At 41.4% G+C, this 25,583-nt stretch overlaps 1 protein-coding gene across 4 annotated transcripts in view; it reads right to left on the bottom strand.

The window, feature by feature from the left end:
• RAMP3 (receptor activity modifying protein 3) overlaps positions 1-25,583 on the bottom strand; it is a 44,800-nt gene that overhangs the window by 3,026 nt on the left and 16,191 nt on the right. For 3 of the 4 annotated variants that reach the window (XM_085538107.1, XM_015854239.3, XM_015854237.3), the window contains 2 exons: positions 20,894-20,923; positions 18,647-18,779 (listed from right to left, as the gene is read on the bottom strand). In XM_085538107.1, coding sequence (XP_085394233.1) covers positions 18,647-18,779; positions 20,894-20,912 — 152 coding nt within the window. In that variant the 5' untranslated portion in view covers positions 20,913-20,923. The remainder of the gene's footprint in view (positions 1-18,646; positions 18,780-20,893; positions 20,924-25,583) is intronic. The other variant, XM_015854238.3, reaches the window with a different exon arrangement.

The following is a 25,583-nucleotide window of genomic DNA, read 5'->3' as shown; positions in this document are numbered from 1 at the left end:
TAAATATGATATCAGAATACAAGATAACACAATATAATATAATTGAGGCTAATAAATTGAACAGAGAGAGAGAGAGTCCCCGAAAACCGAGAGGCCTACTGTGAACTCTAGGCGACGCGGCTGGAACGCTTCCCACTCTCCGAGAAGTCCGAGAGAGAGAGCACTCCAGCCTGAGAACGATTATATAGCGTCCTGATCCCGTGACTTATCCCTGACCGTGATGTTCTCTGGGATATGTAGTCTTCTTCTGCGGACAGCACATTTGATAAAAGTATCCATGCTTTACATGATGTTATGATGTGGAATACTGATAGCAAAATTACAAAACCATGATACCAGGGCCTCCCAACACTATTTAAGTTTTGCGGAATGAGGACTCCCACAGTGGACCTCTAGGGTATCATATAAAGACGTGAACACAAATGGAGCATGAATGAGATATTTTGAGGAAAATATGGATAATTAATACCACATCCACCACTGAACACGAGGTTTTTGGCAACAGTAATGATGTCCAAGAAGTCCACTTTTGACAACCTTAATCTTTGTTAACCTTCTCAATTCCAGTAAATGCAGAAAAGGAAAGAAAGCCTTTCCTATCTACAAATGTTCTCAATAGTCATTGAAAACTGGGAGCCCCAATAATGATGAAAACCTTTTTTCAATATAGCTTGTAATGAAATTCATTTGTCCAGGGATCAGAAAAGGCAAACTCAGGAAGTAAATGAATTACCAGGGAGGAGATCGGAAATTGAGACAGCAAAGTTTCTGGTCAGTTCACGAATAGGGGAAGAAATAGGAAGATGATTATTCTCTTGCATTTTATATATATCTTTCTGTTCTCTGTGATTGAAACTCACTTCAAACGGAAATAAACTTCTGATTAATGACATTTTTTTTTCACTATATACCACAGAGGACAAATGCAGATTCAATTCCTTGTTATGAAGTAGTAAAGGAGAGATATTCAGTGTCTGGGTCAAGTCTGAAGTCTGTCTCACGCCTATCATGAGAAATGTAATAGTAATAGTCCCGTGCGGGTTGGAAGGGACCTTAGAGATCATCGAGTCCAACTCCCGGGATTCGAGCCTCTGTGCTGCAGAGCAGCACTTCTACCACTTGCGCCACAGGGGGGATTCGAACCCCGGGCCCTGGTGTTGCAAGGCAACATGCTTCTCCATGCTACGAGAGAATGGGTTGGGAATACAGGCTGCGTAATATTCTTAGAGATTTGTTCTCAGAAGATGAAAAGGCATCACAGAAAGTTCCTTCTGCAACATTATTGCATTTCTCATTCTTAGTGAGTTTTGAGCTGATACCAGAATGATCTCACAAGTCCACTCTTAGATGTTCTGTCACACAGATGCATACACAAACAATGTGTGTATATTTTAAGCAAAGCAATGAGGAAGGAAGTTTTTGTGACAAGGTCAGTGGCCAGTCAAAAACAGGAAATCAGCTTAAAATAATACATGAATGCTAACTGTCTGCTGTAGTTATAGTGCCATTCTTCCATGTAACCCCATAGCATTCATTCTCTTTGTCCTTGGACTAAATTAGATTCTAAAGCTGTCTAGCTGGGTGTGGGAGAGACAGTCCCAGAGGATCAGAAGAAAAATACATATGAGGGCATGTTTACCGAGGTCAACAGACTACAATGCTGAGGTGCCAGAGGTAGCACTGAGCTGCCCAAAGAGGTCAGTGCTCTGTCTAGAACAGACACCAGATAGGGCTCCAGAGTGAGTCAGACCCTGCTCCAGCCCTACTCTGTGCCACACTCTGGTGAGCAAGCTGTCCCACTAATGTTACTTCAGCTCTTTGCTGCCACCTCAGTTTGCCTATCTGCTTGTGCAGAGTACAAATTATAAGGTCCTACAGTAACCACTACTCCTTCAAGAGTTGTTAGGTTTTTTTACGTAATGTTAGAAGGTATAACCAAAATATTTCCCACCAATTTTGCATTTCATATCCAAACATAGCCAGAAAAATCTGGTTAAATTGTACCAGAAGGTGATATAAAGAAAATTAGAGAGTTATATTGTATTGGAAAACTGAATCAAAATACAGTATGTTATCCAAAGAGTTTGAATTCCCATAACTTTCCCCTCTATCCTTTCAATCAAAACAAAGAAGTTAGCTACTTTTCCCACGGAACTGTAAGAAGGTAAGAGAAAAAACTCAAATGAGAACTATGTGTCTGACAGGAAAGCTCAGTTCACTCAAATACTGACTCAGTTTAACAACTCACAGCTTATGCACTGCACCAAATATCTCACATTTTAACAACAGAAAAAAGTCCTCCGCATGGTACTGCATAATGACTGCTTTAGAAGGGAACAACAGAGTTCTAATTACAATGGCATGTGCATTCAGTATTTGATTGTTTTGCAAAAGTTCTTTTTTAATTTGTTATTGCTTTTTAAGGGGAGGTGAAGATTAATAAATAATGCAAAATCAACTCACCTATGCTTAATTCCCTTAATTCAAATTGTAAAGGCTAGCTAAAACAAGGACTCATTTTCATTTTTTAAACTGAAAGGAAACCATGACAAAGAAATTCTGGCCTCTGCCTGGAAGTACTTCAACACAAATGCTTACAGATTACAGGCACTGTGAAAGGAAAATAGCTACATCATTTTGATCAAGATATTGCACTTGGGTTGAGGCAACCCCCACTACCAACACAAGCTGGGAGAGGAAAGGTTTGAGCACAGTGTTGCCAAACACCTACCCTACAAGTACAGGCTGTGAGAGCTGGGGCTGTTGAGATTGGAGAAGACTCCATGGAGACTTGGTAGTGTTTTTTTAATATCTAAGGAGGGGCTATAAGAAAGGAGAGCACAGACTCTTTATCCTGGTCAGTAGTGAAAGGACAAGGTGAAGTGATTTCAGATGTAGAGATTTAGGCTGGATATAAGGAAAAGTGTAGGTGGTGAGGCACAGGAACAAACTGCCCTGAGATGTGATGGATGCCCTATCTCTCGAGACATTCAGGGCCTGTCTGGAGGAAGCTCTGAGCTCCTGCTGAAGCAATGGATGTCACTGTTCATTGCAGGGGAGTTGGACCAGATGACTGTTAAAGATCTTTTACAACTCTAAGGATTCTATGATTCTCTGATTTCATTTTCAGATTCCTTTATCAAAATGTAAAGCACTAATGTGTATTCTTTGCCGTTCAGAGCCCTGTTTTTAGCGAATGTATCAAAATACATACAATTATTTGATATGACTGCCTTTGCCATGCCCTTGGTTTCAGCTGACCCTGTTGATAGCGCACTAACAATTTAGTTCTTGCTGAGTAATGGATGCGTGCCCAGGGGCACTCCATGGGAAGAACTGCCACCTTTAAGTCATGGCAAGGGAGTGGGCTGTATTGCAAGTCACTCTGGTTTGCATGCAGTCCACAGGCAGCAGGTTTTACGTGCCTGAACTAGAGCTTAAACATAATTTGCCTAAACCTTTATTTATTATGCTGTCACATGAACGAGATATGTCAGAACACATTACTTAACCACAGACTCCTCAAGGACAAGGCCTAAAACGAAGCAGGCTTAAAAGCTATCTAGCTTTTAAATGAAAAATATGTTTGTGCACAATATTTACAGAAGGAACAAAAAATGTATCATTTTCATGTCCATTGCAATAAAATACTGCTGGCAGTGAGTTTTTCTGAATGCATAAATACATGTGTGCATATAGCTGATCCTCAGGGGTCATGGAAAACTAAACAGTATTCCACCACATATTGTAGGAAAAGCACTTCTTGATTTTTGTAAATATTAATGGCAGTGATCACTGTAGTAAACATAGAATTGGAATTTGCCAAGTTGAGGCAAATCTTTTCACAAGTTTGACACAATGTATACTAATCTGCTCAATTAATTCACATGCACATTGGACACTGGATTTAAGTCTTATGATTGAACTTTTTTTCACCGTAAAGACAAGGTCATTTCTGGCTCATTGCTTTTAAACTACTGCTTAGTTTTAAAAGCAGAATTTTTTGAAATAGGAGTACCTCTCCTATGAAGAAAGGTAGAAGGAACTGGGCTTGTTTAGCTTAGAGAAGAGAAGGCTCTGGGGAGACCTTGTGGCCTTCCAGTACTGCCAACCACTAGATCCGGCTGTCCAGAGACACATCCAGCCTGGTCCTGAATGCCTCCAGGGATGGGGCTTCCACAACCTCCTTGGGCAACCTGTTCCAGTGCTTTACCACCCTCTGATTGAAAAACTTCCTCCTAATATCTAGTCTAAATCTCCCATCATAGTTTAAAACTATTTCCCCTTGTCCTATCACTATCCACCCTCATAAACAGCCATTCCCCCTGCTGTTTATATGTTCCCTTCAAGTACTGGTTCCCATGGTGACAGGCAGCTTCTCTGATTAAGGTAAGCAAGCCAGCATGCCACTATTTGTGATTGGGCCACCCCATTTTAGTAATGTGGGTTACATCTTTTACCAATCCCTGGACTGGCAAAGTTATTTTAACAATAACTTCTGCAGTCTGAGTTATTGGTTCTACTGCCTGCAGTGCAGGACAAGTAGCCAATAACTGTTTCTCAAACTTAATGTACCTTTCTTCTGCTCCAAACCTGCGATCAGAACTCAGCTGGGTTTCAAATGGAACTCTTGCTCTGCCACAACCCCCAGCCAAACCCTTCTTGAGTTACATGTGCATCTAATTCAGCTGAAAGTTTGGATCAAATATACTCAGTGCCTGGGTCTGTTTAACACCTATTTTTGCCTGTTGGAAGGGTTCTTTTTCTGTTCTACCCCAATCCCACACCTTGACATTTTTTATTAGTCAATATAGAGGTTTTAGCAGTTGGGCTAACTGAAGAATAAAAGATTGCCAGTATCCTAATACACTCAAAAGCTCCTGCAGCTGCTTCAGTGTTGTGGGGACCAGGAATGATAGCCCTGATCCTAGTACATCCTGTGGATTTATAACCCGCTCTTTCTCCTCTAAATAGGCAGTTAGTGAAGTTACTGCCTTCTCTAATACCTTCATTAAGTCAGATAGTTTATATGGTGGCACATTTTGACACTAAGTTTGTTCCAATTTGCCAAGTCACATGCCACCAGATTATGGCACATAACTTGTCTAGATACAACCCATGAAACTTATGAAGACTCAAAAAATCCAAAGAGCATAAAGTGCACAAACACAACTCAGTAACTGTGTAATTAACAGAGGCTATATCTACTTAAACTAGTGAAACTGCTTCTGTTACTGGTTAATTCTTCACAGGGAGTCACACTCTGAAACAGGCAAGGATGAAGCAAGGACTTCCCACATGGTATGTAGGGGAATAAATGGTTTTGCATAGCAATAGAGTGTTGTGAAACCAAAGGGATATGCCTCAAACTAGTTTCTGCTTGCGCTTAGGCCCAAAGATTATGTGTGTTAACAATTAGATGGCAAAAAGGAAAATGGGAAATTGAGATTAAAAAAGGAAAGAATAAGTTGTCCTTGCAAAATAAAAACTGAGAAGAATTGGTTAAACAAACCAGCTTGGCAACTACTCACAAATCTTGCTGCCTTGGCAAGACAGAAATAGGCAGAATATTTCCCACTTGACAGGACAGTGGGGGATGGACTCTGTCAAACAAGACACAAAGATAACTCTAGTTGGTCAAAGCAACAAACTCTGAATCTTGGTTAAAAAGAATGTATAAACAAAGGAAACCAAGGGAAGCTACTGTGGGGGGATGAGCCAAGATAGATGGAACAGGAAGAATGTGAACCCCAAATACCATAGCCAATGGGGAAAGGGCTCACTTGTAGTCAGGTCACAGGGAATATAAACTGCTGTATCTCTCCAGCGTGCTGGTGCCTACATCCAGAAAGACACTCACTTTACAAAAGTGTTAAATAAACTGTGATTCATCACAAATTCTGCCTGAGCCTAGATTATTAAACACAAGCATTTCTCACAAGCGCAAGAACACAAACCATGCATGTCTGAAGGACTAAAAACTGTATTCTCCCAGACTAATCCGTGTCTAGTTCAATAAGGGGAGGGGGGGTGGGGGGTGAAAGGAATATAGCATCATCATCTTCCACTCAATTTTGAAGCCCATTCTCAGATTTCAACATCAGAATAGGTTTTCTACATGCCCAAAATACATGGAAGCAGTTAAGACTGCAGAAGAGCAAGCATAAAAGACTTCAGAGCTACGGCAAAGTACAGATAATTTTGCAGAGCACTCTCAGAAGTAACCCCAGATACCATGACATTCAGCCTACCTCATGCTGTTTGATGTTACTAATATGAGAGACAACACTCATGAAGATGCTGTTATTTACTGTCACTTATTTACTGCCACTTTTAAAAGGTACACAAGGAAACTGTGAAGCCCCAGATGGTTAAGATTTCTGATGACTGTTTAATGAAAACTGAACTTGAATTCTTCTCTGGTAACAGTAACTGAAGCACTGAAAACAGCTCTTACTTTGTGAAATCCCTGTTAATTAAGCTTCTGTCACAACACCTTTTACCATTATTGTCAAAGATACAGTACAAGAAGAGTAAAATTTCATCAAAAATCTCTAATGAATATCATGAGAGCTCACTAAAAATTTCAGCTACTTCTATCAAACCAGACTGCTGTGTTATTTTCACAAAAACATTGCCAAATTTCCCACTAGACTTAGTGAAATTTTTAAGATACTTGTAAGTGAAAAGTGCCATGCAGGAATTACTGCATAACAAAATAAATTCCTCTACACAAAACTCAAAGTTTTAACCCACTATCTGATCCAGGTAGAGTAATATTTACTGTTGGATGCTAGACAAAATATCAGGGTAAACCAGTAATACAAGATTTTAAAACCTGAATTTTATATAACTATGGCTGAAAACACCATTTTTCATTAGTTTACCAGAAGAATACTAAATAAAGAGGTACCTCAGTTCCTTCAGTTCCTTTGGTGAGCTGGAAGAAATCAGCCTATAAGCTTATTATACATAATGTCAGATCACAATGTCTACTTTGAAATTCTTTTCTTGTTACATTTAGAAGAGGCTGGAATTCTTCTTCCAGTACTGAATAAGGGGAAAAAAATGAGAAAAGCCTCAGAATGGATTCCACCTGTGTGATGTATGAGCAGGTGGATGAGCTGCACAGCCTGGTGGTGGAGCTCAAGGAGGAAGTGGGAAGGCTAAGGGCCATCAGGGAGTGTGAAAGGGAGATTGATTGGTGACTGGCTGGTGTGCTGAAGGGAAGAATGCCTGGGGGGTACCCCCAGAAAAGACCATCTGCCCAGTCACAGTCATACAGGAACTTCCCCCTAGCAACAGTAGTGGGGGGGTTGCGGGGTGTGGGGCAGTGGCAAAACCAGTCTAACTCTCTCTCTGAAAGGCATCAAGATGATATTCACTGGACAGTAGTGGACCCCCTGCCCTGCTGTCACTGAGCAGAGCAAGGCAATTTGAGAGATGAGGAGGAGTGGAAATGGGTACCGTGCAAAGTGGGCATTCCCCATCCTGATCATCCTCGGTTCCCCAGGTGCCTCTGCAAAATAGGTTTGAGGCCCTGAAACTCAAGGGAGAAGTGAGTGGAGGTGTGGAGGGAGGCCCACCTGTTAGGTTGCCTCAGGTGAAGCCCCTGGCCCCACACCTCAATACTGCCTCCACCCAGAAGAACAGAAGGGTGGTTGTCATGGGTGACTCCCTTCTGTGGGGAACAGAAGGCCCTATATGTTGGCCTAACCCTACTGTAGGGAGGTGTGCTGCCTCTCTGGGGCATGGGTCAGGGACATTTCTAGGATACTTCCTGGACTAATTCACCCTTATGATTATTACCCCCTATTGATAGTTCAGACTGGCAGTACTGAAGTTGCTGAGAAAAGCCTGAAGACTATCAAGAAAGACTTCAGAGAACTGGCACGGGTAGTTGATGGAACAGGCGTACGGGTTGTTTTTTCTTCTATATCTTCATTGGCAGGGAAGGACATTGAGAGGATCAAAAAAGCCCACCTTGTAAATAAATGGCTTAAAGGCTGGTGCAAACACAGGAATTTTGTTTTTTTTTTTTCTGACAGTGGGGCAATTCAGTCTGCACCTGGCATAATGGCTGCAGATAGAAGTAGCCTGTCTCCAAGGGGTAAGAGGATCCTAGCCAAGGAACTGGCAGGACTCATTGACAGGTCTTTAAACTAGGTATGAATGGGGAAGGGGACAAAATGAGGGCCTCTGTGGTTGAACAGGTAGTTCAAGGCCTTGTACCAAACTTGATGGCAAAGAGGGCGGAGTACAAAGGGATGAAGTAGGTGTATGGGAAATTGGTAATCACAGCCTGAACTTCTGATTAATTGGCTGAGGCAAGTGTTGGGTCAGCTGTGGGAGCACAGGTGAGAGTAATTTAGCTGTGCTCCCGGAAGGGGTGGAGCTCGACTCCACCTCCTCTAGACCTCATTTAAGGGCTGACCCCCACTAACAGAGCTGGCAGCTCTTTAAGGACACCCTTTTGAGAGAGCAATGGCTTTCCATCCCCCAGCAAAAGAAGTTGAGCTGGGGTGGCAGACAACCATTGTGGCTGTGCAAGAACCTGCAGCTTAAACTGAGGGAAAAGAGGGAAATATACCGGAAGTGGAAGCAGGGTTGTGTGGCCTGGGAGGAATACAGTGCTGTTGTCTGTGTGTGCAGAGATGAGAATAGGAAAGCCAAGGCACAAATGGAGCTGAACTTGGTGAGGGATGTGAAAGATAACAAGAAGGGGTTCTACAGGTACATAGGCAGGAGGAGACAGGCCAAGGAGAGTGTTCCCCCTCTGTTAAAAAGCAGTGGAGAGCTGGCTTCATCAGACATAGAAAAAGCTGAGGTGCACACTGAGTGTTTTGTCTCAGTCTTCACCAGTGGTCAGGCTTCTGTCCCACTGTAATTGCAGAACAAGTCCAAGTCCTCCTCATGAAATTGAATGTGTATAAGTCCATGGGACTGGATGATATCCATCCTAGGGTTCTGAAAGAGATGGCTGATGTGGTTGCCAAGCCGCTCTCCATCATATCTGAAAAATTGTGGCTGTCTGGTGAAGTCCCCAGAGACTGGAAAAAGGGAAATACTACTCCGTTTTTTAAGAAAGGGAGAAAGGAAGACCCGGGGAACTACAGGCTGGTGGGCATCACCTCTGTGCCTGAGAAGATCATGGAGCAGATCCTGCTAGAAGCTACACTAAGGCACATACAAGACAAAAAGGTGATTCGAGACAGCCAGCATGGCTGCACCAAGGGCAGATCTTGCCTGACCAGTCTGGTGGACTTCTATGATGGAGTGATGGTTTTGGTGGATGGGGGAAGGATGATGGATGTCATCTACCTGAACTTCTGCAAAGCCTTTGATATGATCCCTCACTACATCCTTCTCTCTAAATTGGAGAGTAGTGGATTTGAAGGATGGACTGTTTGATGGATTAGGAATTGGCAGGCTGGACACAGCCAAAGAGTTGTGATTAATGATTCTGTATCAGGGTGGAAGCTGGTCACAAGTAGGGTCACTCAGGGGTCAGTCTTGGGACCAGTGCTCTTCAACATCTTCATCAGTGACACAGACAATGGCATCGAGTGCACCTTCAGCAAGTTTGCAGATGATACCAAGTTGAGTGGTGCCATTTATACATTGGAAGGAAGGGAAGCCATTTGGAGGAACATAGACAGGCTGGAGAAGTGGGCCTGTTGTAAGGGTGGCTAATATAAAGATGTTAACCGAGATGGTGGTAAATAGTCAAAGGTTATTAGCAAAGGAAAACTCACCAATGTCAATGCCTTGACCAGAAAGCTGAGGCAGTCTCCACTGGGGAGCGATCTCCAAGAGATGCTGCCTCAGTGGTGGTCAGCCCTTAAATGAGGTCTCAGAGGAGATGGAGTCGAGGTCTACCCCTTCTGGGAGCACAGCTAGATTACTCTCACCTGTGCTCCCGCAGCTGACCCAACACTTGCCTCAGCTGATTAATCAGAGATTCAAGCTGTGATTTCCCATAAACTCCACCCATTCACAGTGTGAACCAATGATTAGGTGAGTTTGCCCTATTACAGAGACCCAACGCGACGCTGGTACAATTTTCCCATCACCATAAATGTTGATATAATTTGAGTGATGATTTGATGGGTGTTCATAATCTTCTGTGGGCCAGTGCTTGATAGATGTTACTGGAGACAAGCCATCTTAAGGTGCAAGTCTATCTGCGTTTCATCAGTCCAAACAAATTGTCCTGTGATGGTCCTAGAGGCTTAGAGTCTTAGGGAGAGTAATACAAATGTTTCAAGGGTACTAGGAGGGGAAGGTCTGCCCTCCAAGGCAAGATACAGGCTGTATTCTTATCTTGGGTCAATACTTCTGCTTGTACTGGATTATACCTTGGCCGCCAATACCATACCCTCTGGCCAGAGGCTGTATAACTATATCTGGCACCAGAGGAGGAGTCTTCATTTGCCATAAGGACGTGATAGGTGTCCCTTTAGCAATGAAGATCGGAGTATTGACCATGATGTCAGTAGGCCACGTACCTATCACCAAGGGGGTTACTGAACCTCCCACCTCCAATAATCTCCACCAAGGTGCAAGTAGGCCACACCACTTGGGTCCTACCTGCACCTTCCAGGGCCAATTTATCTTATGGATTCCTGGTTCTAAATTCTCAGGGGCAGGGAGCAGAAGATCATTTTCATTACCAACCTGTGGTTTTATTTGATTATCAGTACTCGTAATTTGGATCCTAAGAGGGGAGGCCCATATAGTTTGCAGCCTTTTCAGGGCACTGGGTCTGCCATCTCGAGGTCTTTCATTCAGGTCCTGCAGGGTTTCATATAGTCTTTTTGTCCACCTCTGCAGGGACTGGGAGTCTGTCTTCAGGGCAGTCCTGAGGATACCATTGTAATGTTCAGTAAGGCCTGCCCCTGTTGGATTATATGGTAGGTGGAATCGCCATTCAGTGTTGTTTTCTTCTGCCCAGCGCTGTATCATTGCACCAGTAAAATGAGTCCCTTGGTCACTCTTGATAACTTGAGGTGTCCCATAGGTAGGCATCAATTTAGTAAGTGCCTTGATGGTATATGCCTGATTTGCTTTTGGCACTGGATAGGCTTGCAGCAGTCCACTTATGGTGTTGACGCAGGTCAGGGCATATCTCACCCCCTCAGATCGAGGGAGGGGCCCAATGTAATCAACCTGCCATCTTTGAAGACGACTATATCCTCTAGCAATGTGGGATGTTGTTTCGGGCAATGATCTTGGTCTCATCTTTGAGCAAGCGTCGGAATCCTGACATGTTTGGACAATATCAGATAGTTGTACAGGCAGCCCCCATGCTTTAGCAGCTGCCCACATTATCTTTTGTCCAGTATGTCGTAGTTTCTGATGTAACCAACGGGCAATATTTTTGGATTGTGAGTTCTCAATCCATTGGATTCAGGCCAGTGTGTCAGCTTCATCGTTTCCTGGTGACTGCAGGGGTTGATGACCAGAGACACATACTGTCCGGCATTTGACTGCATTCCATATGTCTACCCACATGTCTTTACCCCAAATCGGTCGAGCGTGGATAGTCCATTCCTGGGTAGCCCACTGCGTAATCCAAAGAGTGAGCCCCTGATACACAGCCCAACTATCTGTACAGATGTTCAGGACACCATCACCAGGTTCTTTAGTTACAACCATCCACACAGCTCGCAATTCTGCCCATTGGCTGCTCTGACCATCCCCCTCATCAAATCAGATTGTCTCAGTAGAGGGATGGTATGCTATCGCTTGCCACTTACTCAGGTTGCCTTTGCTTGATCCATCCGTATACCAGGCATCTTCAGGAATAGGATATCTTCCTTCCTGAATTGGACTATTCTCTGGTGGAGCGACCATCGGTTCACCAAATAGGCATCCAATAACTGTTTCTCAATCATGCTATATCTTTCCTCTGCTCCATGCCTAACCTGAGACCAGAATCCAACGGGGGTTCGAACAGAACTCTGGCATTGCCATAGGCCCCAGACAAAACCATCCTGGGTAACATGAACATCTAATTCGGCCGGGAGGGTAGGATCAAATATACCCAATGTCTGAGTGTGTTTAACTGCCAGTTCTACCTGTTGATAAGCATCCTGTTCTACCTTCCCCCAATCCCCTGATTGACCCTTCTTAGTGAGTTTGTACAATGGCCTCAATAGCTGCGCCAAATGAGGTATAAAGGAGCGCCAATACCCCAATATACCTAAGAATTCTTGCAGCTGCTTAGATGTCGTAGGGACTGGAAATGCCTGTACTTTGGTTTGGTCAGGGAAAACTACTCCTAGGAATTTCACAGATAATCCTGGACCTTTCACAGCCCACCCTCTTTTCTGCAGATAAGTTGTCAACAAATCTGCTGCTTGTCCTACCACCTCTAATGAGTCAGATGTTAACAGGAGGTCGTCAATATAATGATATAAATTGACATTATCCGGCTTCTCCCAATTAGCCAGGTCACACGCCACTAAATTATGACAACAGGTGGGAGAGTGCACGTACCCTTGCGGTAGGACCTGGAAAGTCCACTTCCTGCTCTCCCATGTAAATGCAAACTGGTCTTCTGATTCTTCACTGACTGGAATACTGAAGAATGAATTTGCTAAATCTAGAACACAGTGGTATGTTTTAATTTCTCTGCTTAGTGTGTCCATTAGGGAGGCAATATTGGGTACAGCTGCATGAATGGGCGGCGTGACCTTATTCAATTCTCTATAATCTACTGTCATCCTCCATGTTCTATCCGGCTTTTGCACTGGCCATGTTGGAGAGTTGTATGGGCTATGTGCAGGCCTTATAATACCCACTCTCTGTAAGTCCTGCACCATTTTTGTTTTTTTGTCCTGCCCACTTGGGAGTCTGCATTGTTTGACATTAGTAATCCGTCGTGGCTTCGGCAGAGAAATAGACTCATGTTTTGCATGGCCTCTCAATATTGTTTGTATTGCTTGGATACTAATGCATCTCTGTCGGAGCCGGAACTCCCCCGCTGTTGTGTGGAGAGCCAGGCCCCACAAGATGTCAATTCCCAATATATACTCTGGAATTGGGGCAATGGATACCTTATACTCCCGTGGTGGGAGGCACCCAATCCCCAATTTTACCCAGGTCTGGGTGACTGGAATGGTCTGTCCCCCAAAACCTCCAATCATCACTCTATTGCCTTTGAATTTCGTTGGGTCTCCATATTATTATAGATGTTTCTGCCCCAGTATCCACTAGGGCCATAACCTTTTGTACATTTTTCCGGGACCAATATATTGTTAATTCTACACAGGGCCTCCGGTCCCGTCTGGAGGCCCTAGGGGGACTGATGTCCCTCGTCATGCCATGAATTGGGCTAGATTCAAATCTTTTACCTCTGAAGTCTCAGGTATTGTAGCCCGAGACACTTGAGGCAGTTTCTTTTTTCTACTAAGGACAATGGAATCTTCTAAGTTCCAAGTTACTGTTGGCTGTTGTTCTATAATTCTTATCCTTGGTCTTTTAGGACGGTTTTGGAAATTTTGTTCATCCTTCAGCTGCTTCCACAGCTGAAGGAGGATATGGTTGGGCTGACCATCATTTTTTGTAAATCGAACGCCTGCCCAAAGAAGATCACTAAACATTTGTTTTCGGGACACTCTTATGGGTCCTGACTGAGGAATTCGTGGGGCTGGTTTCCTAGTTCAAATTATTGGAAAGACCTCAGGATTTTCTATTACCCTAATATTGCACTTAGTTCGTAAACGCTCTGTCTCCCCCAGATCTGCTACTAATTGAGCAGCTTGTTGAACTGCTGCTTCCAAAGCCACCAATGGATTTAATATGGAAACTAATGTTCCATACATATTTGAGGGAGCTTGTTGCAATATTAAGTCCCTCATCCCTGCAGAAAATGTTACCATATCAGGGCTATCAAATGTATCTTCATAAATGGCTTCTCGCATGCCCAATTCCCATATATAATTTTGAAGGTTATCCATGGAAGACCACATGCCCACGTTTACCAGTACGTCAGATTTATTTGACCATACCATGCGGCATGCAGCCATCAACCAATCTATGACTGAATGATTTTCATCAGGGACCTGGGTCCCTGCATACAATCTTTGCCTAAAGGCAGGATGGATGGTTATTGTTACTAGTTTAGATACTTTGGGTCCACTAACTCACTTTCTGCCCCTGAATCCCATAGATGCAACAGCCAGGCTGAAACGCTTTCTCACGGCCTTTGTCTAAATCGCTGAACCAAATCCATGAGTTCAGTGGGTGTGTGGGGGCGGGCTGTTACGTGTAGGTAAGACTCGGCAGGGGGCCATTGATCTGGAGGCACCCCTGTTGGCCAGTCTTGGATCTTTTTTGTCTTTTGGGTCACCACAGGACAGACTTCTAATAGGTTCGTCTTAGGTGGTTCTTCCAGATCAGCTTTGGTGACTTTGTCCTGTTCTGTTGTTTTAGGATCTTATTCATCATTCATTGTAATATATCTAATTTGGGGATTTGGTGAAAAAAAGATGGATTTTCTCCCTGTTAATGAACTGAGCTTGCTTTGTAGCTTTTCAGTACAAGCCTTTAATAATTGATTTTCATGCTCAATATCATTTGATCTCATTTCAGCCTGATTTAAAGTGGTTAGTAACGGCCAGGCTACTATAGACGCAGCCATTTGTCTTTCTTTAGTAATAAGTATGTCCTTATGTAATCCTTGAAAACATTCAGTTAAACTGAATGGGGTCATATTGTCCACCACCCATAAGGGACTCTATTGTTCAATAATGGTTGCGAGTTGGAAATATGGGGATGCCATGAATCCTGGGATTTGTCCAGGAAGGATCTTTCCTAAAGGAGTGACCTTCTCCCCCTTGAACCAGCTAAACATATTCCACAAGAAAGACATCTCTTTTCCTGTGTCCACAGGCTCCTGCCTGCCTCGCCAAATGTAAGGGTGGCTATTATAAAGATGTTAACCAAGATGGTGGTAAATAGTCAAAGGTTATTAGCAAAGGAAAACTTACCAATGTCAATGCCTTGACCAGAAAGCTGAGGCAGTCTCCACTGGGGAGCAGTCTCCAAGAGATGCTGCCTCAGTGGTGGTCAGCCCTTAAATGAGGTCTCAGAGGAGGTGGAGTCGAGGTCTACCCCTTCTGGGAGCACAGCTAGATTACTCTCACCTGTGCTCCCGCAGCTGACCCAACGCTTGCCTCAGCTGATTAATGTGAGGTTCAAGCTGTGATTTCCCATACAGCCCATGTTAACCTAATGAAGTTCAATAAGACCAAGTGCAGGGTGCTGCACTTGCGTTGGGGCAACCCCAGGTATTTATACAAACTGTGGGAAGATCTCCTTGAGAGCAGCCCTGCGGAGAGGGACCTGGATGAGAAGCTGGATATGAGCTGGCAGTGTGTGCTTGCAGCCCAGAAGACCAACTGTGTTATGGGCTGCCTTAAAAAAGGGGTGACCAGCAGAGAGAGGGAGGTGATCATCCCCCTCTACTCAGCTCTTGTGAGGCCCCATCTGGAATACTGTGTCTGGGCCTGGGGCATTATATACAGGAAGGACATGGAGCTCTTGGAGTGGGTTCAGAGGAGGGGCCACTACGATGATCAGAGGGCTGGAGCACCTCTCCTATGAGGAAAGGTTGTGGGACCTGGGCTTGTTTAGCTTCCAGAAGAGAAGGCTCTGGGGAGACCTCATTGCGGTCTTTTGGTACTTGAAGGGAGCATTTAAACAGAAGAGGAAATGCCCATTTATGAGGTTGGATAGTGATAGGTCAAGGGGAAATGGTTTTAAACTATGACAAGGGGGTTTTAGGTAAGAGATTAGGAGAATGTTTTTCACACAGAGGGTGGTGGCACACGAACAGGTTGCCCAGGGAGGTCATGGATGCCCCATCCCTGGACCATTCAGGGCCAGGCTGGATGTGGCTCTGGGCAGCCTGGTCTAGTGGTTGGCAGCCCTGCATATGGCAGGGGGGTTGAAATTAGATTATCATTATGGACCTTTTCAATCCAGGCCATTCTATGGTTCTATGATTCTAGGAATGATGGACATCTTCATACAAAGAACTCTCCATAAATAGGCAGGAATTTTCTTGTATAAGGAATGAAGACAGTATGAAAAGAGAAGCACAGTCAGAAAGGACAACAGCATTCTTAACTCTATCAGAGAATTCTCAACTCTAAATGACAGTTAGGAGAATTTGCACACTCTGGTTACCCCCAAACCTTGGAAAAATCTTGTGCTAGAACACTTAAACTCTTTAGTAAATTTTAGCATAAGTTTTGCAAAAAAGGTTATGCTTTTTCACCTGCATTAACAACAAAACATTCTAACACTTTGCTCCATTAGGTACCCTTTCCTACTGCAGATAATCCTGTTAGCTGAGGGTAGTTATTATGGAAAAGATAACAAAAAATACAGTTATTTGATATAACACAATTGTAATATAATTGCATGTAGATTAACTGAGGCAAAGCTACAGTGATGCTCTGAAAATGTCGAACTACTTAGATGAGTACAATGCTAATCATTCTATGACACTATGAGTTGTAAAATGAAAATTACTGCTCCATAACTAGAGCATTAATTAACTGGAGATTTATAAATCTAGCAGTATCTGAATTGCAAGACTTTGAATAAACATTTTTTTGTCTGTTTTTAGAGCAGTTAATCCAGCTGGGTAAGAAGGGTTTACCTCGTCTTGCTCTTTCCTACAGTTGGAAAAGAAATTTGTGAATGCATATTTCACTCCAATGCAAGAGCTTAATGACTGTATGTTTTAAAAGGCTGTAGATTTGTAAAGTCATCTAGGGTACGCAAATAAATGTGGTAAGAGGGAATAGCATCTAAACTGACCAGATAAAATTATGAAATGTTATCAGTAGGAGGGACATGTCAACATGGTTGTCAGCAATAGAGAAACACAGGGAACTGCACAAAGCAAATCAGTGCAACATTTCATTACTATATGTACTGGGGACAAATTGGTTAAAATCTTGCATAATGCACATGAGGTAATACTAAATAGGAGAGAAGATCATAGATTATATGAGAAAAGAACATAGTTGGGGTTAAATTAAGCTGCTGTAATGGATATGGTGATAACTAGCTTGTGACCACTCCACCCCAAGAGTAATATGCAAAAAAGTTTCTTTTCCAGGAAGATATTCTGATTCAGGCTGGCTCATATCACAAGAAAGCTAATTCACTTGAGTCTAGTTTTCCAACATGCTGAACATCTGCAGTTTCTCCTGATTTCAACTGCTGTGAATGGTACTCAGTGCTTTCAGAAACTATGCGTTCCTCATGAGTATACATGCTCTGAAGAGGTTGATGATGCATAAAGCCAAAAGTACCACAAATTATACAAGTCCTGTGGGTTTCTCCTAGAGCAGATTTTGAAGTATGGAGCTTTGTAGAGATATGTTTAAATACCTCCAGCAAATACGAAACAGAAATAGAGATAAGAAAGCACTAATTTTACTCTCACTGCTGCCACTCTTGCAGTACTGCAGTCATTCAAACAAAACAGGTTGTGCCCACTCTCCCCACACTATCTGGCAGGCACAGAAACAAACAGCAGCAGTTTCAACACAACACATGGTTTCACATTTGGACAGGATGATTTCATGGAAGAGGTGGATTTCTGAAACTGAGAGGACTGCACAACTGCCAACAGAGAGTACAGACCAGGATGATTCTTGCTTTAGTGATTTCAAGAAAAATGGGAAGTAACCTTTGTCTAAAATGTACTGAAATTCAAGTTATATATAAGAACAACTGTCTAGGGTATAAACAATTCCAGTGCTGATTAACATTCTGGTTAGTATTCATTGATTTCTCTAATATGCACTCATAAAATTGGTTGATCTGTATGTATGTGACCATATTGTGGAGACTTAAGAGCTACAGCTTTGCACTTTGCAACTTCAAAACAAATACAGGAAGATTTCAATATATTTGGAACACAGATGATTCCATGTGGTGAAAAAGAGAGCCAGCAGCAAACAAAAGTTTTGTGAAATGGGAAAAACAAAACAGAAGAAACTAGTGTTAGTGGAATTATTCTTTCGTGAAGTACTATCATGAATTTTCACTGCTGTCATAATTGAATGATAATACAAAGGCAGGTGCAAGGCTAAAGCAAAATCCTCCACTGATTTCAAGATATTTTAAATAAAATAAATCAGAATTTTTTCCTCAATATTGCCAAAATGTCACCATATCACAGAATCATAAAGGTTGGAAAGGACCTTTGGAGATCACCCAGTCCAACCCCCCTGCTAAAGAATTCTTTTAGAGTAAGTTACACAGGAAAATGTCCAGGTGGGTTTGAATATCTCTGAAGAAGGACACTCCATAGATTCTCTAAGCAGCTTATTTTAGCATTGTTACCCTCAAAGTAAAGTAAATAAGTTTTTTCCTCATAATCGTAGGGAAATTCCTATGTTCCTATGTTATCAAACCTAGCCAGTGATATTTGAGGCATAAAATAGAGATGTCCAACCTATTCTATTTTAATGAACATGCACATTTTTAGTAGGTGTTTTCAAGATATTTGAGGTCAGCAGGTTTGTGTGGTTTTTTGTTGTTGTTGTTGTTGTTGTTTTTTTAAGAACAAACATCACTGTACAGTGAAAGGTATTAAGCCAAAACTAAAACTTACATGATAAATTCTGTCAGGTTGCACCATTTTTTGGAGTCCACTTTTTTCATCTTCTCTTCAAAGAACTTTCCACAGGCAGGCAACTTTTCTAGCATGAGAGATTCATTGCAGAGATTAATCTGTTGATGCACACCTACATAAAATCAAGTATTGAAATGGGAGAAGCATGAATGCATGATTTGCAAACTCCTCCTGTTTGACAATTAATGTTGTAGACATAACATTCAAGTTTCTGAACGATTTTAGATAAAACTTACTTAAATGTATATGAAATGTCACTCAGTACATGACTATCTAAAGTGTTATCCATTAGATCTAATACAGAGAAATCTGCCTAGGTACTCATGACATCTTAACTTCTCTTTTTACTAACGTACTAAACCCATCTGCACTTGTAATTTAAAGCTAACTGCAGTTTATTTGTAGGGTAGAAAGTACTTTCTAAGCTTATACAGATGTGTCCCACTGAGCTAGAAATATTTGCAAGAAACATCTGATCACCTCTGATTGGAATCTCATTGTCACTAAGATTTTCCCTTAGTATAGCCATTGAATGAATGCTGCTCTGAAAATAATGCTTCCTGTTTTATTCTGTTTGCCTATAACAGCAGATGCAGATATTGGTGGTATGGCAATAGAGGTTGAACCTTCTCTCCAATATTAAATTATATTCTTTTGCCATGTAACAGACAGAAGCAGAGCAGTAGTCTGGCTAAGTTGTGTCTGAAGCAAAGGTGTAGAATTGAATACCTCCATGCTGAAAAAATTCAGCCCATTGACATTCTTTGACACTTGCTGCATATCTTTGTTGACCAAACAATGAACGTTAGCACAGTGAGGTGGTGAGTGGTACACTTCCACAGTGACAACAGCAAAATGAAAGATAAGCCACTACAAGCCAGAGCCAAAACAGCAATACATGGAGTGATGATGTGAACACCCCATCAAATAAAAGTTCAAGACACAGCTCCCAGCGGTAAAGTGATGCATGCTGTCATGTGGGATAGGAAAGGGATGATCCTTCTGAATATACTGGAACACAGACAAACCAGGCCAACTCTGACTGCTACATCACAATGCTGACTAAGCTAGAGATTTGTAGTTCCGGGATCAAGCCAGTGAAGAAGACAACCTTTCTCGTGCAACACAATAACATTTGGTGCCATCACAGTTTGAAGACTGTGGAGTACATTGTTGGTCTTGACTGGCTTACCTTACCACACTCTCTATATATTATGGATTTGTTGCCTTCTGACTTCCATATGTTCGGGCAAATTACTTCAGCTAGGGCTTCATCACTGGCTCACTAACACCATGTGTCAAGTGAGAGACAGCTATTACAACCATTGGAAGCATGAAAAGATGCATTCAAACAGCAACAGGCCCATAACTGGATAGTCTATGCTACATTTAACCCTACTGTCTCATATTGGCTGCAAACTTCTCCATGTGTACAGCTAATCGAGACCAACAGAATAAACCCCTCACATCTGACCACCTTCTACATTATACTCGATGGCAGTGCTCATTAATCACCACTGAAAAATACGGTGAAAATTATTAAATAAGGGCACAGTAATTTTGTCCTCCAAAACTTAGCACGATACTATGAATCTTTCTATTTAATTCATCTGGTAGCTGCAGCAGTTATACTTTCCAAAATTAGATGTGTAAATGAATATTAAATCTGGGCAGAATCCAAAACTGGATATACAAGTTGTAGACCCATCAATGTAAGTCTCATACTGATGTTTAGACAAAAATTAGGCAAATTTGACTTCTCTGGAAGGGTAATCTAAACTACCACTTGATTCATAATCCAATGGAATACAAGTTTTTTCATTACATAATTTGCACTGAAAATTTGTTCCAGCTGTTTCTCAGTGAGGTGTTTAAAATGGATTTCCTACTGCCTTGGTGTATTTGGTTGTTTCTTGTTAGAACTTCAGTATTTTATAGGTTGTGAAAGAAATTCTGATAGAGACATCTGATAGAGACTAGTGTGTCATCATATTGTTACTATTCAAATCCCTGGCTAAATGAGTTCAAAATTATGCACAGTTCTACAGTTTTACCATTTCTATTGAGATTCAAATTTACAAAATACTAAAACTTAAAAAAAAAAAAAAAGCAGGAAAGTTAGATAATTTTGAAATGTTGAAATGAGGTAGAATGAAAGGGCTTCTCAAATGGCTGGCGTTAACAAAACAGAAATTTGTGAGTCTGAATTTTAGAAGTAAAGCTCACCTGCTAATCCAAGCATCATTAGAGCGTTAACTAGTGGGACGAAAAAAGAGAAAGATGAGTTAGATATCTTCATTCTATCATATACAAGATTTAGTGCAGACATAAGCAGACTTAAGTATAATTCTTGACTCAACAGAGTATTCAAAATGTTCATTTGAACACAATATAAGAATACATCTGAAAGAAAAATATTGAAAAGGAAAATCTGGAGAATGTTATGTTTTAAATTGCTTTTTTTCTATCCTTTAAATGGGTAAGCCATACAGTTTTACCACAGGTCTGCCTATAGTACTCCTTTAAGATGGAAACTACAGGAAAGAGTGAGGATAGCAATTTTAAAAAAATTTTTTTAGCTTCTTTAAAGTGCTGACATAAAAGCACTGGAGAGTTAACACATCCACTTGAAATGCAGATCTACTGCACATTCTAAAGTGCAAAGAAAAAAAAATCCTTTTGCTACTAAAATTAAGAAAGCACAGAATCATAAATAATGAGTTCTCTATTCATTTGGAAATGTAATCCTATGTTTCAGATACCACTGTTCACCACACATTTTGAAAAAACACAAGTTGAAAATTCGTAACTTTCTTATACAGATAAGCATCCAAACAGAAATATGCCAACAGAAGGAGTCTTCTCATCAGCAATCTGGTATACAACCAGGTGGATGAAATTAACAAGAACCCAAAGTGTTAGCACAGCTCTAGTCACATTTTGGATTTTACTAAGAGGGATGTGGCTTTAGTTAATCCTGCCCTCCTACTGAAAAATAAATAAATAAATAAATAAAAGTGCTGGCAAATCTTTATAGCATTAACTTTGCATCAGAAATGAAATGAGTAATTTCACGTAGATAGTTCTTGCATTCCCACTGCGGCCCACCTCCTGCTCTGCACAATTACAGTGGCAGTTCTTCCCCACTGAGTGGTATCAGCACTGGATCTGGGCACATATGAATGACTCAGTAACCACCCAACATCAGTGTGTGACTGGCACTGTATAGGCTGAAACCAGGACATTGGAGAGGGTGCCGTGCAGTTAACTCAAGTTATGGCAATCATTTTGATTGCACTGACTAAACACAGACCAGTGAACAAAGAAGAATGTGCAGCCTTGTGTATTTTTATACAGAAATTTGAGAATAGCTTTCAAGATTGATGGAAAAATCTTGGCTTTTTGTGTATTTGCTGCTCCATTTTAGTTAACATAAATACATTTTCTGCGAATTTTTAAATGAAATGTATTGAGTTGCAATCAGATATTCAACCCAAAAATTTTCATTAGACCTAGCTTACCAGAGAAAAACATCCCTTAATTCACCATCATGTCTTATTCATGTCATTGCTTTTGTAGGTACCTACATTTATGAACAACTGTTTTCAAGGTTGAAGTACAGGAAGAGGAAAATTTCATTAAAAATCTCTAAGGAACACCTTGAGAAGTCACTAGAAATTGCAACCACTTCCATAGAACCAGACATTGACACATCAGGCTGACAAAAATAAGATCAAATAGCCCATTAGTTTCATGTCTTTGTTGCTTTCTTTACATTTCAATAAAAATAAAAAGTAAGTTTTGTTGCTTATCTACATTAACTATATTACATACAAGTGCTGCTCTGAAAGTAATGCCTCCCATTGTAATATGTTGGCCTGCTAAGTCAGAGGCAGATGTTGGTGGCATGACAGTAGAGACTGACATGTATTCTGTTTCGTTGCCATGCGACAGATAGCAACAGAGAGACAGTGTGACAAAATGGAGTCTGACATGGAAGTGCATATGAAGCAATTATGTGTAATGAAATTACTCCATGCAGAAAAAAATGTGACCACTGACATTCAAGGACACTCGCTGAACATTTCTGGAGAACAAACAGTGGATGTAAGTGCAGTGAGTCAGTGGATGATGTGTTTTGGCAGTAGCAACAGTAGGTCACCTCCACCGGTGCAGATTTTTATGTGTGGAATGCAGTTGAGGTAGGATTTCTTTATTATCCTTTGTCCTGGGCTTTTACAAGCTGAAGAGCCCCACTGCAGTAGAATCTGTATAAGTACAGAAGAAAAAATGAGCGAACATCTGTGTCACGTGGCTGTCTCTTCCAAAGATTTCTTTAAAATCCCCACATGGGAGATTTCAAATGTATGCAGCCAAGACACCTCAGATGATGACAATGCTGAGCAATCCTGAAACTTGATGGGAAAGCCCATGACTGAGCCCTCTTGGCCACTGTCTGGCTGACAGAGGGAATAAGTTCACATCTGAGATAACCTCAGATTCACTTGGAATTTATCTCACCCCTGACCCCGCCACAACTTTTTGCTATGGCTTGTCTGCCCATACAAAGCACTGCAGGCAAACCTGCTCACTTATTTTTCTACCACTATCAAAAATGGGTCCAGCTGCATGCTCTTTACCTGCTATGCAATGAAATGTTAGTGTATACTTATGGGGTAAATGAAACACATCTTCTCAGGCAGCCTAACTTCAAAGAGAAAACTAACATCAATGCCTGCTTTGTTTCAAGTCTAGAAACTGCTGTAAATTGCAAAAAAATAAAAATAACACTTGGTAAAAAAAGTAACGTCTAACCTGCCAATTTTTAAATAATACTCACTACAGTACATATGGCTCAAAAGGTCACCTTTTGTTCTCAATTACTAACTGTCCCTTTAATGCTTCTGTTTATAAGAAGAGTAGAACAAGGAGGGTGGATGGATAGTGGGACATAACCATATAGTGTGAAAGCAGCAGAGGAAATGAAGTTCACAGGGCCAAGTAACAACAAGAATTCAACCCAAAAGAAGGATGCTAGGAATAAACAGAAACTTGCAATAAATATAGTACTTGAAAAAACACACTACACTTGTGTTCAAAATTGTCCCAAAAGGAATCATGCATCACACAGGAGCAAGGTGAACAATTGGATGGATTTATATATTGCTGCATCAGTAAAGTATAGTACCAACCCTGCTCTCCACAAACCCTTCTGAATAACAGTAATATACAACAAAGCAACCTGGGTTTGGAAAGGAGCAGTGGTCTGCCTACACATCACGAGATGTGAGCATACAGTGTGGCACTTGTAAAATTGATTTTTCCTGGGCTGACCTCAAAGGGAATGCAGATAGATTTTCTCAGTGCTGACAGCAGGTGGGAGATGTTGTGTAGGAAAAATAGTTCTTGTTAGTGGATGTTTATTTATTGTTGTTGATAGTATTTTTAATCAAGACAAACAGTTTATGTGTTCCATTAAAGGAATGCAGGCAGAATAGATACAGGTAACTGATACATCTGGTTTTCGCAAGAGTATAACCTGTAAATTTAAAGTGGTTTCTTTATGACCAAGAGATTATTTGAAAATGAAGCCTAACACAGAAGTCAGTTTTGCATTATCTCTTGTTCTGATGCTGAAATCTTTTTAATACTTTTTAATACTCTTAAAACTAAAAGTAGAGAACTGAACTGTGTGTCATCACAGAGGGAAATATAATGTTGCTGCTTTTGAACTGGTAAGATAATTCCAGTCAGTTAACAATTTTGGACATAAAAGTCTTCACTCTTCAGAGTAAGAAAAGCATGAAAGGAAGCAATTTAAGCTTTTTCATTTCATCAGTGCAAATCAACTGGAAGCATTAGTGAGGGCATCAACTGTTCAGAAGTATGCCATTTATTGTGAATTCATACTTCGACTGTGACTTTTTCAGAGCAGAAATACAAATAAATTTATTTTATGTATTCCCTTGTAAAGTGCTTAAAGCACTGCTGCCAGCATAATACTTGACACTGTCTGAACAGCCTCTGCATGCTTCCAGAGTTGCCAGATGGGTTTTGTACTACTTTGTTTGAAACCAGAGTGCTTTATTAAAGAAGTATCTAATCAACAAGTCGTACTTAAATTCAAATAAAGCATACCAGTTCAACAAAAGACTTAGGAATCAAATATTTAGATCTATATTATATGGAAGTCGTGTGGCTCAATCTGAAATGTCAGATAATACTTTCTTCAATGTTCTTCTGTTCTACTATATTTTTGTTGAAGCACACCAAACTGATATATAAAATAGTATTTTTACAACCGTTGGTTTTCAGATAGTGGATGAACTAAATATTTCAGGAGCAGAACCATTTGTTTGACAACTCTAGAAGTGAAGAAAGTGTGGTATGGACAAATATGCTCCTTAATGAAAATCCCAGCCCAAGAACTTTCCAGAGAAGAAAACTGAGAAAGAATAATTAATTCATGGTACTAGAAACTGTTTAGAGATTACACTCAACAAAAGTATAGGGGCCAGAACCTAATTTAAGGTGGCTTCTGAAAGAGAACTGAATTCCAGAGGACAGTGCTCCTCAGGAAACGCTATAGCCTATAGCCAGGCAGAAATGTAAGAACAGCTTCCCAAACTGTAGGGCAAATGAGGGCAGTGACTTTAAGAAATAGGTGCTAGAGGAAAAGATATCAGAAGGAATTAATTCACCCCTCCTGGTAACAGCTTGGAGAAAGGGACGAGGTGAGGAATGTGACCCTCCCCCGTTCGTACAGTCATGTTGCAGGAGAAAAGGAAGGGCAGAAGGGGAAAACCCACACAGACTCAGATTGCGCAGGAGTGGCTCCAGACCTCCCTGCCACTCCAGGCACTCACATACTCTCCCAGCTCACCCATTGGTTCAGTCTCTGACCCTGGAATTCCAC

Source organism: Coturnix japonica, chromosome 2 (genome assembly GCF_054131305.1).
Source record: "Coturnix japonica strain WE chromosome 2, WE-NBRP24, whole genome shotgun sequence".
NCBI classification, from domain to species: Eukaryota; Metazoa; Chordata; class Aves; order Galliformes; family Phasianidae; genus Coturnix; species Coturnix japonica.
The sequence above is the reverse complement of the archived record's forward strand: the minus strand, read 5'-3'. Positions and strand labels throughout refer to the sequence as shown.